Below are 14,312 nucleotides of genomic sequence, written 5' to 3'. Positions count from 1 at the left end.
ACTCCATCTGACACACGGCACAGACAGAGTTTGAATCGGTGAGGCAAGATAGAGAAAAGAATATTAGAACTCTAGTAGTCTGGAGGATGCTGCAACAGTGAAGGAGAAAGTCTAGCAGGCATTTCAACATGTCTCCCTGGAGGACAGACAAATCCACACTGCCACAATGCATCACCATAACAGAACAGGTTATCAGAGTCTCTGAGCAGCTTACCAGACTGCAGGTAGAAGTTTTCACTGATTTGTGCACCATATTTCTTCAGAAAGATCTTGCCAGGATGGATGGGAAATATAGCTAAAAATGTCATTCAGATGGTTTGGATGGTATTATACCACTGCTGCTGGAGAAAGATCTCTCTTTAATGGACATGATGGAAAGGGATTCCTTAGCAATGGCCTGAAATTCCGTACGTTAAGTGGAAACCTCTGCTATTGGAACTTTCCAAGGGAAAAAAACAGTCCTGAAATCTATCAGATTCTTCATGGGCTTCTTTATACAAACATTTCTGTTGTATAAGAAATTAAGGCACTTCAGGTTTGGAGTGGGAAAAAAATCTGAACTCTCAAGTTTCACTCAATGACATGGAGGAAGGAAAGACAAACAACTGGAATCTACTTTTTATTTTCTTGGTCAGGCAGGACCTGAGGGGATACCAGACATACTACCACAAAGAACTGCTTTCCTTAAGAGAAAAAGCCCTGATGTCACCTATCTTTAAGAAACACTGCAAGTATTTGAACATCTCTTGACGAACAAATTGTATCCAGTGCTCTTTACAATAAAAAAAGTAACTGAGTGGTCAGGCTTGATGAATTTCCATGAGCACCTCACTCAGGCATCAGCATGCAGGAGGTCTGACCGTCTCCTCAGAAGCTCAGTCTGACCACAGGGCTGGCAGGGCAGTGGTCTCATGAGACAGATTCCATCCCACAGCCTCCGGCAGGCACAGAGATGGCAGCCAGGTCAGCCAGGAGTCTGGGTCATCAGGAAGGTTCTCGGTGATGAAGCACACCTGTGGTCAAGCTGACAGGTCAATTCACAGGTCAGAGGCAAGATCTGGTCTCACGAGGATCAGCAAGGTCAGACACAGCTCAGCAATCCTTAAGGAGGTCCAGGGCAATGGGGCTGGTTTAGCATTAAACGTGGAGGTTGGTGGCCCTGCATGTGGCAGGGGGGTTGGAGATTCATGATCCTTGAGGTCCCTTCCAACCCTGGCCATTCTGTGATTCTGTGACACGAGTGCGGTGAAGCGAGGAAGTCGGGGTCAGATCAACAAGACCCACTGACAGGCAGAGGCACATCTGCAACCAAGAGACTGATATCCCACAGGGTAGCACAGGCGGAGAGACTGACACAGCTGAGCTGTCACTGGGGTTTGGTGTGTGAGTGGAGGCCTCACGTGAAGGTGCTCAGCGCCGTCAAGACTTATTAGCACTCTGAGGACCTGCCATCACATCAGATTTTCACCCCAATGGCTGTGGATAGCTGTGCAGACACCACAGCTCTCACCACACGCTCTCATTCTGTGGAGTCTGGTGCCATACAGCAGTTACCAGGAAATGCTGGACTTAGGAAGATAAAACCTAACTCAGAGGCTTTTCCAGCCTGTCCACATCCCTAACACACCAGGTTTTCTCTGTAAGCACAACATCTAAGAACATTTGAAGTAGCACAGTCACCTTCAAATGTGGGACAACAAACATGCCTCCAATCCTACAATTCATTTTTTTTGGAAACAGCATCTGACCCCCTTCCCAAACTGAACAGATCTGTTGGCCAATAAAAACACTGTGAGTATCAATATTCCAAAAGAGTAACAACTCAGGGCTTTTTCTTAAAGCTAGAACTATCTCCTGACTACCAAAAGAGGACTTCTGAAGGAGACATTTGGCATTAACAATTCCAGTGACCCCTACAGCAGAGCGCTTTGCCAGACAGCAGATATCGAGCAGCAATGACCAAAAATTATCCTGGAAGGCTCCATAGACTCTGCAGGATATAAGTCTTTGTTTTAGCCTCTTTGCAATAACTTTAAATCCATCATCACAGAAAGACAGGCTCCGGAAGGGAAGTTTGTACTCCAGCAGAGAGACCTAAAAAGCTGGATTGCTGATACTGAATTGCATTCTTTATTCTATCAGGCTAATTTTGCAGCATTTGCCATATAATACCACAGCCATGGTAAAGACAGAGTCTCAGATTTACTTCCCATGACTGCTGGGGGCTGAGAAAAGCCAGTTATGCACTGCATCAGAAACCAGGTGTTCACAGCTACATCACAGGACTTTGGTTGACAGGAAGAGCAAGGTGGGAGGATGTATGGGCCAGCCTGCCTGGGAGCTAATCACACCCTCTCCTGTATGCTCATCAGGGTTAGTGGTTTGTCACTGTAAATCATAAATCTTACTGGTCATGGCAACTAAGAGAGGAAAAAAAAAATGTAAAAAAAAAGGGAAAAAGTTTATAAGGAGGTTTTAAACCTTGTGGTAGTATTATCCTGATCTGTTCTTAAGTGACCACTTAGTGAAAGCTACTTGCTGTAAGGACCGGACATGTTCTCTCTGTGACTATTGTCTAATCTGAAGTAGGGACAGGCTTTTTCTTCTTTGCAAAGGCTACTACACAAACCACAGTCTAAGAACGGCTCCAACCTCAGCATTCAAAACAGTGTGCCACCTCCTCCAATACTCATGGCAACTGGGAAAGCCACACCTTCCTGCTTGACAAATCCCTCCCCTAGTCGGTTGAGATCCTGACACTTCAGAGCTCAGGTTTTCACTCAGCAGCTCTCCTAACACCTGGTTTTCTGACTTCACCCAAATTACAGTTTCAGACTGACCTGACTTACAGCAGCCAAATAACACACACTGAGCTCACAGCACAAGCCCTCAGCCTTATGTTGGGCAGGTGACCCCATGACTGCACTCTGCACAGGAAGAAGTACCTCCATGGACCATTTGTATCTGCAGTCAGATCTGCACAGCCTGCCTCAGGCAAATTCCTCTCAAAGAGGAATGGCTGTTTTCCTTTTATAGGATAGCCCGGACTGGAACCAGCAGCTGCAGCCTATTATTACAGATGGCTGGGAGGAGGGAGAGAGATCCTCAGTGATAAATCCCCTGGAAATGGATGTACTGGGAAGATAGCGATCTGCTCTTGTGGAACAGAGATTCAACATACACTACTCACAGCTCCTTAGCTATACAACCACCATGTTTCTTTGATTGTCTGCACGTGAGTGGTCTGCATGTGCACTGACACCAAACGTTGGTGTCAGTGGGTCCATCTATTCTACGAGATTGAGCTGCTGCCCTTTACCCCCAGCAGCTTTTCTGAGCACCTGATGACACCCAGGTTAAGACTACTGTCTACCCTGGGAAGTGGAAGTGGAGGGTGCAGGAATGTACAAACATAAGCACTGAGTTAACTCTCATGGAGGTAAGCAGGTCAACTGCTGGCAGAGGTTTTCTGTGCCCCACATCTTCCACCATTGAGCTGGTCTATCTCCATTCTCCAGAGAACCTACATGGGTGCTGTCAAGAGCCACCAGGCCTAGACCTACCATCAAAATAATGGTCTGGTGGATTATGTTCCCAATTTATTTCTACAGAAGTCTAAAACTAAACCTGCCTTATTACAATTACTTTAGACCTCAACTGAATCTCATTTGGGCGAGGAAGGAGTGTGCACTCCCTCTGCTGGCTGCAGATGAGCAGCTAACAAAATTGACTTAATCTAACGAGCTCAAGTTCATCCATCCCCATCATCAGCCAAACAGCTGGCAGCCTGGCAAACATGGGCAAAAGAGCAACTATGCTGGCTCACAGCACATGAACTGCAACACAGCACAGCACAATGCTATGAAAAAAGCATAAAGTTTAGGGGCAAAGAACTTCTCTGCATACTTTTAAAGCATCCTAAACCAGCATGTAGGAAGAGCTTCTCAACTATTTTTACTAGACTTATGCACTGAATTACACTGAATTGCTCATTACAACCTGCCCTTTGTCTGGGGAGTGCAGACTGTAGTGTCGTGCAGTATGCTGAGAACTGCCTTTTCCCGAGCTCCCTGAAATAAATATTTTATTGCCTGTGATTTAGTAGCAAGCTGCCAAGGTAATTCACATGATTTTGAAAACCAGTTTGAACTTGCTGTCTGCAATAGTTTCTCAGAAGCTCCTAAGAAAGATGCTTCCCCACGAGGATGTGTGTTGATTACTTAGGGGAGGCCAGAAAAGTTCGTGCATCTCTTCATAATGAACACTTTGGGCACTGGAGCTTTCAGTTAAGCAACAAAATAAAGTATCAAGCCCTAAGGAACACATGAAGAATGGCATGGGCTTTGGTAAAAGCTCAGTGACATCAGACACCTAACAGTAACAGGGTTCCTGTAGGAGATTCCAGCCCAGCTTTGCAGTGCCCTGGTCAGCACATGATCTGCAGTCTGCCAGCTGCAACCCCACAGGGTCCAGTGGAAGGATCCACAAAATTAATACACCCTCCTGGCAGCCCTCATCTTTATCAGCAACCACTGTATATCATAGTCTGTAATGAAAGATTTCCAGCAGGATACTCACTAATAGGTGCATGCAGTGCCACGTGCTCTTGGTATGGAGTGTAGTATTTGTACTGCTTGCCACAGAATTCACAGGTATAATTGCCAGTTTCTGTGAAGATGAAATACATTAAAAAAAAATCAGAAAGGAGTGCAGCAACCTCTCACAAAATCACTGACTTCTTGTCTCTTTACATAGGCCAGGTGACAAAAAGAACACTAGAGCTTTTTCCTCTTGCACTGGGAACTTAACTGCCCTATAATTGCCCTAAAATTCTTTTCCCAGAAAAGGCAGCAGTTGAAGCAAGTATCCAGTGATGGACCAACTCCAGCAGAACTGAACAAGGTACAAGAGATTGTCTGAAATTTCAGCAGGTAAGTGTGTAGAGCAAAAGAGAGAATCCGTTTTTAAAGTCTACACTACAGACAATTTTGTCTTCTATTTACAGATGGTATGTGCTGCATGGACAACAGGGACACTCAGATCAGGAAATAGAGCTGTCAAGTTCAAGTCTTAATTACAGAATGTTTATATTGGAATAGATTTCTCTTGCAATGAGTTTTTCTGTGCCAATCTGTGTTTTGGGGGTACTTGACAAAATGGAGCAGGGTAACCACACACAGATACCTTCTGTTCCTGCCAGTGCTGGGAAGTACAGAATTGATAGTGAGCTGCAAGCTGAAGCAAAACCCAGGGTTCATCAACTGTATCCAAAATGGAGATGAATCAGGAGGACATAATTTGGTCCCTTTTTTGTTTCTCTTGAATGTGTTTGGTGAGCCCACCACAGAAGCAGTGTGCATGTTAACACTGCCAGCTCTGCCAAAACACCTTTAATCACCACCACTTTGCTTTTCTTTTAAACTTCCTCCCTCTTCTCTTAACAGAGCTCTTGAACACAAAACATCACAAAGCTGCACTTCTCAGGGCCAGGACTGGTGATGGCTGGTGTTCACTTGAACCTAAAGGTATCTTTCACCATCCATGAGGTCCCAACACCTTTGCTAATGCCAGATTTGAAACCCTTGTGCTTCCTCTTTCAGATGTGAAGCTCTAAAATAACTCATACTTGGACCAATCTTCTGGAACGGTTCTGGCTCCTCCTCCTTCACTTCTTCTGCAGCTATGACGGCCTGGTCATAGGGGTCTGCAAGAGAACAGAACCAGAAAGAGAGCTGACAACACCCTCAGGTTTTTCTTCTACAGCTGCACAGGCACTCAATGCTCCTGCATCTGTAATGATATTTTGATCTGTAACAAGATTTCAAAACATGAATTACAAACCCAACGATCCCTCTGTCTGACTTGTCCTTCCTCCACCTCGGGTGCCCCAAGCAGATAACAAACCCCTTCCAGCCCAGTATCCTGACTTACAGATCAATAATGCGTTGGATTTTGCTTGAAGAAACACTGAACAAGCAGAGGCTGAGTTACCTTTTCTGATTTTTTTCCAGTGCATCTCCCACCTAATGATGTTTTAATGTCTGAAAGTGGGCACAGTAATGCAGAATACCAGCAAGTCAGCTACCAGATGCTGATCAGTGACTTTCTAACATATCACAGCACAGTTCAAAGCAAATCAGTACCCAACCCACTTTATAAAATAACTTAATTTATGCCTTGAACGAGTCACTAAATCACCTGAGACATGGAATACCTGTTTCTTTGATTTTTCAGAAGCCTGATCAATTGTATTTATAACAAAAGCCTGGGATCTACTAGGGCTGGGCATTAACCTATGGGGTGAACACGTCAGGGAGGAACAGAGGATGCTTTTCTCCCACTGCAATCAGTGACAAAACTCCCTGGACTCTTACAAGTGTAGAGGCAGACCTGCTGTGCTTGTGCTACTGAATGCTTGAAAAGGTTTGTGAAATAAAGCACACGAAGGATCTCAGCTTACCTGCCCGGTTTTCTGGGGCCCCTTCCACACTAAAAACTAACACAGAATAGAAAAAGGAGGGGAAGAAACAAAAGAGAAATTAAATCCTCTGAAATGGCCGTGTTTTCCTCCTCTACCTCACGCACCGCTTCAGCACGTTTCAGCCCCACTGAATACACCAGGCTCTGTGCCCCAGTCCCTCTTCTTCCCATCAGCATCCACACAGGAACTATTTGAGCATGCCCAGCCCTAAAATACAAAGATTCTCATGGCCTTTGTTCTGACATGGGCACAGCCCGATGGGAAGTTCAGATGCACTCCAGCTTCACACTTGTGTTTGCTGACACACATCTGGTCCCTTGGTGGAGCCATGATGGACACTGGCTTTGCAAGAAACAAGCAGAAACTATGTCCAAAGCCCTCTCCTGAGCCTAGCAAGAGCTCCCTGAGCCACAGCTCTGCAGGTACCTCTGACAGGAGCAGACACATCTGTCTCACAGCAACTTTTAGCCCAACGCATTTAATTCTGGTAAGTATGTGGCAGAGAGCAGGTGCTCCTCTTTGAGCACATTTAGGCAGGAAACTTTTTGGATAGCACTTATTTGTAAAAAAAAAAAAAAAACACTTGTTTTTTTGAGATGCTCCAGCTAACTGAAACCTCCTGCCAAGCCTCCCTCCCTCCTCTGCCAGGGGAGGAGCAGCATCAGCAGGCTGCCAGCACGTGCAATGACAGTTTGCAGTAGCTGTGGGCTCCATGTCAAGGGGTTTTAAATGCCCTGCAAGCACAGGCAGGCAAATGAAAGACAGTATGTTGCTGCTTCTACTCCATCATGTATAGAAAAACGAAACAAAGTGCTTCTGGAGGAGGGCGTCTGCTTCTGTTGGAGTGTCACTGCCTTGACCACATCTAAATTTGCACAGGAAGAACTGGGCTGAACAGCATCAGGTCACTACCACAGTAATTAACAAGAATGAAACAATACTTCTCAACTCTGAAACACTGGTTGTCACAGAGGAGCATGTTAGGAACAAACCTGTGAAGTAAGAAACCAAAAGACAACCAACCCTTGCCCAGCCAGCAGTCAAACTGACCATTTACCTTGGAGCACTCAGCAATAAGATTTCCATCTTAATCACTAACAGGAACGCAGACCGGGGATTGCAAGGACCACAGGTCCCAGCAGAGGGTGTTGTTTTGATGCACGCAGAGAAAGGAGCCCAGCAGCCTTCTCCCTGCAGAGCATGAGTACTGTGCCTCCCCTGACAAAGGCAAGCGAGGGATGCTGCGACACATCACACGGCAGGGCTGCGAGGTCCTGCAGGACCACATCTGGCCTTCATCACATGGCACCGATGTCTCATTCTAGCTTAGGTATCTAAGCATTAAAACAGTACTCACCATCCACAGCGTGCAGGTCTCTGTGCTCTTGGAAGCAGCTATAATATTTATATTTTTTCCCACAAATGTCACACGTGTACCTAAAGTTGTCTGCAGGAAGAAGAAAAAAGGCCACTTCAGAAACCTTCAATTAAAAAGCAAGTGCTCCAGACAACACTGCTCAGTCACACACCCCACGCTGTTACATCCATCCCACGTGCCCTGTGGAATTCCTCAGGCACGCAGACAGCCGCTGCTTCACACTGACCCTGGTGAGCACCACACTCACATTTCTGCATTTCTCTTTCACAGTCAGGCAGCTCTGCTCTCCAGTGAAGCCCCACAGGACCTCACAGCAGGTCCTGCTGAAATCTCCTTTAGAAGAACTGGGTCACAGCACAGACAAGATGAGATGAACCGGCAGAACTGAACTCAAAGCCCAGTGAGCCTGGTTCTGTGTCTGTACCTACATCCTCTTTGTTCACCCCACCCCAACAACAGCTCCCTTCCCCTTCCTCACAGTTACCCCACTGCTATTTGGTGTCTGCTCCCTCACGTCACTCCCTTCCCACATCCCCACCCTGCTGCAGTCCTGTGCTGCCCTGTGTCCCTGTGTGCACTCACACAGGTGGGCTGGTTCCATCCCTGCACAAACCCTGTCCCTGTGATGGATCAGAGTAAGACATCTTCAAAAAGGGAGTTTTGTTCTCCTTGCCACTGCTCTGAGGAGCACTACAGCAAGATTTGCAGCAGGCTGTGGTGCCTCTGAGTTGGGACAGTGACCTTCTGCACGACCCCTGGAAACACTGGGGAGATGCTGCCGGCATGGCTCCGACTCCACAAGGATCAAAACGCTGAGCAGAGCTGTACCAACCCTAACACATGCTCAGCTTTCTGTCAGAGCCCTTGGGCCTAGCCACATCAGGCTGGGGAGGGGAAGCCAGACACACAAAGATCTCAGGATGCTTATGGATCTGTTCTGCTCTGACTGGGACAGTGAAAGTCTCTGGTCAAAGTCTCTGGTCCAGATACTGTGCCTATGGAAGAAGAAAATCAGAGTAGCGGTGCCATACCCCGAGAACATTGTTGATGGTCAGTTTGGCGAGGTTCTTCCACCTCCTGGTATCAGCCTCATGCCCTCACCCCCAGGCAGCCACTCTGTGCCATCTGCAGTGCTGTCTCCACTGTGGCCACAGCAGCTGGCAGCCCTGACAGCTGGCCTGTTACGAGCAGAGCACATCAGCCTGGGCAGCTACAAAGCATCCTAAAACTAAAGGGTTGCACCTGAAAGCAGGAGTGAGCCAGGGCTGTGCACACTCACTGCTGCAGATCCTCAGCCCCACTGTCTGCACTCATCAGAGAACCAAAGCATTGTTTGCTCTTATCTGCTCCACGCTGCATTCTAATGCAGCAGAGTATGCACACTGTCATCTTTTGTTTTACTTGTCCATCATTTATCTACATCAGAGATACAAATTTAAAGCTCACATGCATTGATACAGTCTAACCATGGACTTGTTTTCATGGTCCAACTTGGGGTTGCAGCACTACATGAACTTTCACTTCCCACTCTTCACTTGGCAGAATGGAAGTAGAGCTACAGCAATGCATGGGAGGACAACACCAAACACCAGGTGTTCAACAGGCAGGCACTGGAACTTTGCTTCTGCTACCAGAAAATCTTTTTATCTTAATTAGGGCAGAGCAATGTAAGCCAGACAGAAAGATTTTTTTAAAGGCCAGGATGAAAAAGTCAGACAGAGCTCAGATGAACAGAGCAAGATGCAAAGGATCCACTGCTTCAGGAGGATGGAGAGAAGCAAAACAACAGCGTCCAAGTGACAGAAGCACAGGGAGTCACTGCAAAGATACATCTAATTACAGCTCATCAGCAATCTCACACAAGCCCCTTCTGTGGCCATACAATGGTGCAGAGGGTCTTAATCTACCCAGGGCCCTACGTGACAACAAAGGGAGTCTAATGATTCCTAGTGACTACCTGTGTACCCGCTGTGAAAATATACAGTCAATTATGAGCAGAGAAAATTCATAACGAGTCATCAGTAATCAGTCCCACATCACTGGGTTCCCGAAGACAAGAAGCCAACCTCCTTCTTGAAGACTAATGAGCCATGCAGCAGATAACTGAACTCTAATTCTTCAGAGGAGTACCTGATGTCGAGCACTTTCAATATCTCTGTTTGGAGGAAGAAAACTGCTACAGCCTTAGCTTGGAAGCAAAGTGCTCAATAATCACACTCAATGGAAGGAAATAAAAGGAAAGGCTGGGCACACCACAGCACTGGGGTAGCAGCTCACAGGTCCAACAAGCAAAGCAAAGCACAGCTCCTGTAACTCGGGGTGGCACTGCCAGGGCTGAGCCTGACTGGGTGACCACCTCCTTCCCTGGGCAGCATGGGGAAATGAAAGCACAGATCAGGTGCAGACCAGGAGAACAGGGTTTGATTCGCTCTGTTAGGGGACTGCTTTCCCTAAGGAAGAACAACCTTCATCACGGGAAGTGAGAGTTTGTTCCATCTGGTGTTGGTACGAAGCTGTTTCTCTCTGTGATAGCACTCAGCAAGCAGTGCCAAGTCGCAGATGTGAGGAGCAGTGCGGAGAGCACAGCAGCAGGCTGCTGGTGTGGAGTGAAGCTTTCCCCTCTCTGAGCAGCAGTTACTCTTGCAGGGCTGCTCCACAGTTCCAAGCTGTACCCAACAGAGCTGTCATTGCTGGCAGCTCAAAGACACCTCCTGTGCTCCTTGCAGGCACAACAGCTTCCTTAGCAAGGAGCTCAGTGAGCACAACCAGCCTGCATGTGCTGCTGGACAGCTTCTAATGATACCATGTACCCTGCACCGGGCATGGTAGGATCCAGCCTCGGCACCACACCTGCTATACACAGCAGCACAGCTGGCAGTGGGAAGAGCTACAAGGGACTCTTGCAGATCCACTGCCTTTGCTTATGGCTGATTTTGTTGATTACTGTTTAGGTGACAGTCCAGCATCCCTGCTGCAAGCTGAGCAAGCACCACATTACACTGCCACAAACCTAGTTTCAAAACATTTAACAGTCAAAACAAAAAACACAAAAAAACCACAACAAACTCCAAAATACAATTCCTCCTTCATGCTCATAAGTCTTTCAGAAGGGAGCACGATTCAGGAGGAGCTGCAGCATGACAGCCCTATACCCGCAGTCAGATGGAATGCACGCACCGAAGGACAGCATCACCTCCACAAAAAGGGCATGTAACAAAGCAGCTCCTTGGATGTGAAGGGCTGGCATACGAACACAGCAAACAGGCTTTGCAAGCACCCCAGCTCTGGGATCAGAAGGCACTTTCAACCACTTTGCTTGCAGTACAAGCCAGGGAACGCGCTGCTCTCCGCCTGCCTGCAGGGCTGCTGCTGGCAGTGCTGTCGTGTGGTCTGTGCTCAGCAGTGACTCGTGGCTCTTGAAACACCGCCCCAGGGAGCAGCAGCCAGGCCATCTTTCTTCCCAGACGCAGCGTTGAACAGTTTGAGATCTTTTAGCTGTTTTGCTTCAGAAATCCAGCAGAGAAAAAAACACATATTTCATTTTGACAGGAAAGAGCATGGGCAGAGAGCACGTGCCTAGCGATGGCAGGCAAAAGAGACTTTGTTCTTCAGGGCACTTGGCCCAGGACCTCCGGATTCTGCTGCTGTAGAAACCCAGAAGGGAACAATAGCAATCAGACTTGTTGAAAGGTCAGGACTTCTGTATCGCAAGCTAAAAATACTGATCAATTAAATCGCCCTCAGTGCAGGAGTCTGAGACCACACAAAGCACACAAACTCAAATTTCCACTGGGCTGTGAGCTCTGCACAACATCACAGGAACCCAAACTGGAAACAGTTACACAGATGATCCAGATGACAGCCTTGCAAGGATGAGATCACACCGCCCGCTGAGCGGCACAAACGGATCTCGGCACAGCAGGCTGTGGGATGCCCAAGGACTTTTCCACACTGAGCAGTAAGCTTTGCCTGCCCCAGAATCACGGCTACCTTTGGCATGGAAGAAGCCACAGAAGCGACCTGCCACAGGAGCTCTCACAGCAAACCAGGCACTTTGCAGATACTTCTCAAAGTTAAGTGATTCCACCCTCAGAGAGCACAGCACAGACAGCTGTGCGTTTGGGGCAGCCTCCAAATGTGGAAATGGAAAACCGGTGAACAGAAGTTACAACAGCCTGCTGAACTGCTGCTGAAACCCAGTAGCGCTCCAAGCTCCTGGTGTGCAGAAAACCAGCAGTGTATAAGAGGGCAATCTGCACAGCACCACAGCATTACCTGCTCTGCTCCTCCTTTCCAGCAGGAGGTTTGGGAACGATGAGGGAAGCACTAATCCTCAGGAATCCCTCAGGATTCCCCAGGAACACCCAGGCTGCACAAGCGCTTCATAAAGCCCAACAACATCCCTGCCAGGGGAGGCAGCTGGATTTCTTACAGCTAAGCCTGCTGCAATGGGTTGAGCTGTCATCTCTACGAGGTTGTGATGCTGCTTTCAGAGCAAGGTCTCTATGACAACGAAGTGACAGCACTGCCCTCCAGCCAAGGTCAGTGGGTTGCGGACAGTCTGTGAGACACCACTGCTTGGTATCACATCCCTGGAAAGCTGCAGGCAGATGCTGCAGTGCTGAAGTGTCCTGCCGGTGGTGAATGAAGCGGGCTGGTGAGAGGACTGTGTAGGACACACCTGAACATCATCTTTCCTGGGACGTCTGCTGCACTGAAAGGAACAAGAACCAACTCTCCACTGAGATCCAAAGCCACCATGACGAAGCCACTTGATGCAAACAAAGCAACAGGAAATACAGGAATTTCCTGAGGTACGTTCTGCTTTTCCACCACTGGAGAACACCTTTCTGAGCTGTGTCCAACATGGATGACCTGAGCAGTATCCCTAGAAGACGACTCACTGTACAGCTACTGTCTCATTAGAACAGAGCCAGAGAAAAGCTATCTGGGACCCTCACTCAGTTCTGTGGCACAAAGAGTTCAGAGAGAGGTGTCTACTGTCTTTCAGAAGCCAGACGGGCACCTGGAGAGACAAGGTGACATTCATGGCTTCCTCAGCTTGCAGGATATTTCCCAGGCAGATTCAAGGCAGTTCCTTTGACCTTGCCCTTCGGCATCTTTAGGAGCTCCCTTCTAGATACCAGACTGGGGGGAGACTGGGAGCAATGTCTGCTCACTGCCTGCAGCCCTCCCTCCACACCTCACTCCAGCACTGCAGTCGGGAGCTTTATACCTGACATTTTACAGCCAAGGAGAGAACTGCCAGTAAAATCAGTGGCAAGCTGTTACACAGAGCTCGATTCAAAGGTGTTCAATGGCAAAAATTCCTTGGAAAGCCCAAAGTCAGCAGCAATCCCGCAAGGGGATTAAAGTATCCCAAGTTATGTTAGTAAAGATTAAATAATCATAAAATCCAGAAACTTGGAAAGGAGAGAATTCCTTGCACACAAAGGCTCCAATGGCTCCACTCCTAAGTTGGGGGTTAGGAAAAATCCTTCCCTGTGGGCTATTCCAAGATCACTCGTTTCATGATCACTTCCTTCCTTCCCATGAACGTTTGGCCTCTGCCACAGCAGACATTTATTTAGGCACACGTTGGCCTGGCCTAGCATGGCACTTCCCATGCCTCTCAGCAGGGCTCCTAAGCGACAAGCCAAGAAGGCAGGCACAAAGCTGCAGGCAGCCAGGCCACCCTCAACCAGGCAGGCTGTGAGCTGCAGGCAGGCACAGGGCTCAGCAGCTGATTGCACCTTACAGCACTTCACAGGATGCTTTCAAGTCAGTGGGCAGTGAATTCTCTGAGTTCCTGATGCTTTATCCAAAGCACACATCACCTGAGCAGTCAGCACGATGGATATTCCTACACTGTGCATCCAGGGGTGGATGCAATCCTCCCTGTTGGGAACCCAACACCAGACTAGCAGGAAATTCCGTACAGTGCGGAATTATCCCAAATCCACTGCTGACAGCCAGCCAGCCCCTTCTTCATCACAGTGATGGTCACACTGGGGTGGTGTTTTCCTTCGCCTTCCAGGGAGGACGGAGCTCTGGGCTGTGCTCACTGGATGGACAGACAGAAAACTCTTCCCAGGAGCTGCCTGGCTGCTGCACGTCAGTGTTTCCTTCTACACTTAAAAGTACACTGAAGTTTAATCAAAACAGACGGCAAGTATCAGCAATTTAAAGTGAAAATATTATGGCATTTTGCAATTATCCCCCAAATCAGCATTACGAACAGGATGTTCGGATTCCGTGCCACAAATCAGACATGCCAGACAATATAATTAACGCCAGCAGATCGAGTTTTATGCTTATTTCATTCTGGTGTCAATTCGGGGCAGCGCTGGATCCTTTTCCATTTAAATTTCATCTCAGTGTAAGTGTAAGAATGCTGGAAAGAGAGCGCTGATGTTCTCCTACCAGAAACTCAACAATCTGCAGCATCCATTC

General features: G+C 47.8%; 1 protein-coding gene across 1 annotated transcript in view; it reads right to left on the bottom strand.

The window, feature by feature from the left end:
• Positions 1-14,312, bottom strand: part of ZNF618 (zinc finger protein 618) — a gene marked incomplete at both ends in the record, with an annotated part of 135,564 nt that overhangs the window by 20,838 nt on the left and 100,414 nt on the right. The window contains 4 exons of the mRNA XM_079544887.1: positions 4,575-4,668; positions 5,627-5,704; positions 6,461-6,496; positions 7,839-7,928. Coding sequence (XP_079401013.1) covers positions 4,575-4,668; positions 5,627-5,704; positions 6,461-6,496; positions 7,839-7,928 — 298 coding nt within the window. The remainder of the gene's footprint in view (positions 1-4,574; positions 4,669-5,626; positions 5,705-6,460; positions 6,497-7,838; positions 7,929-14,312) is intronic.

The sequence above is a fragment of the Tetrao urogallus genome (assembly GCF_951394365.1).
Source record: "Tetrao urogallus genome assembly, chromosome: 19".
Lineage (NCBI taxonomy): Eukaryota > Metazoa > Chordata > Aves > Galliformes > Phasianidae > Tetrao > Tetrao urogallus.
This window is presented reverse-complemented; position numbering and strand designations above follow the sequence as displayed.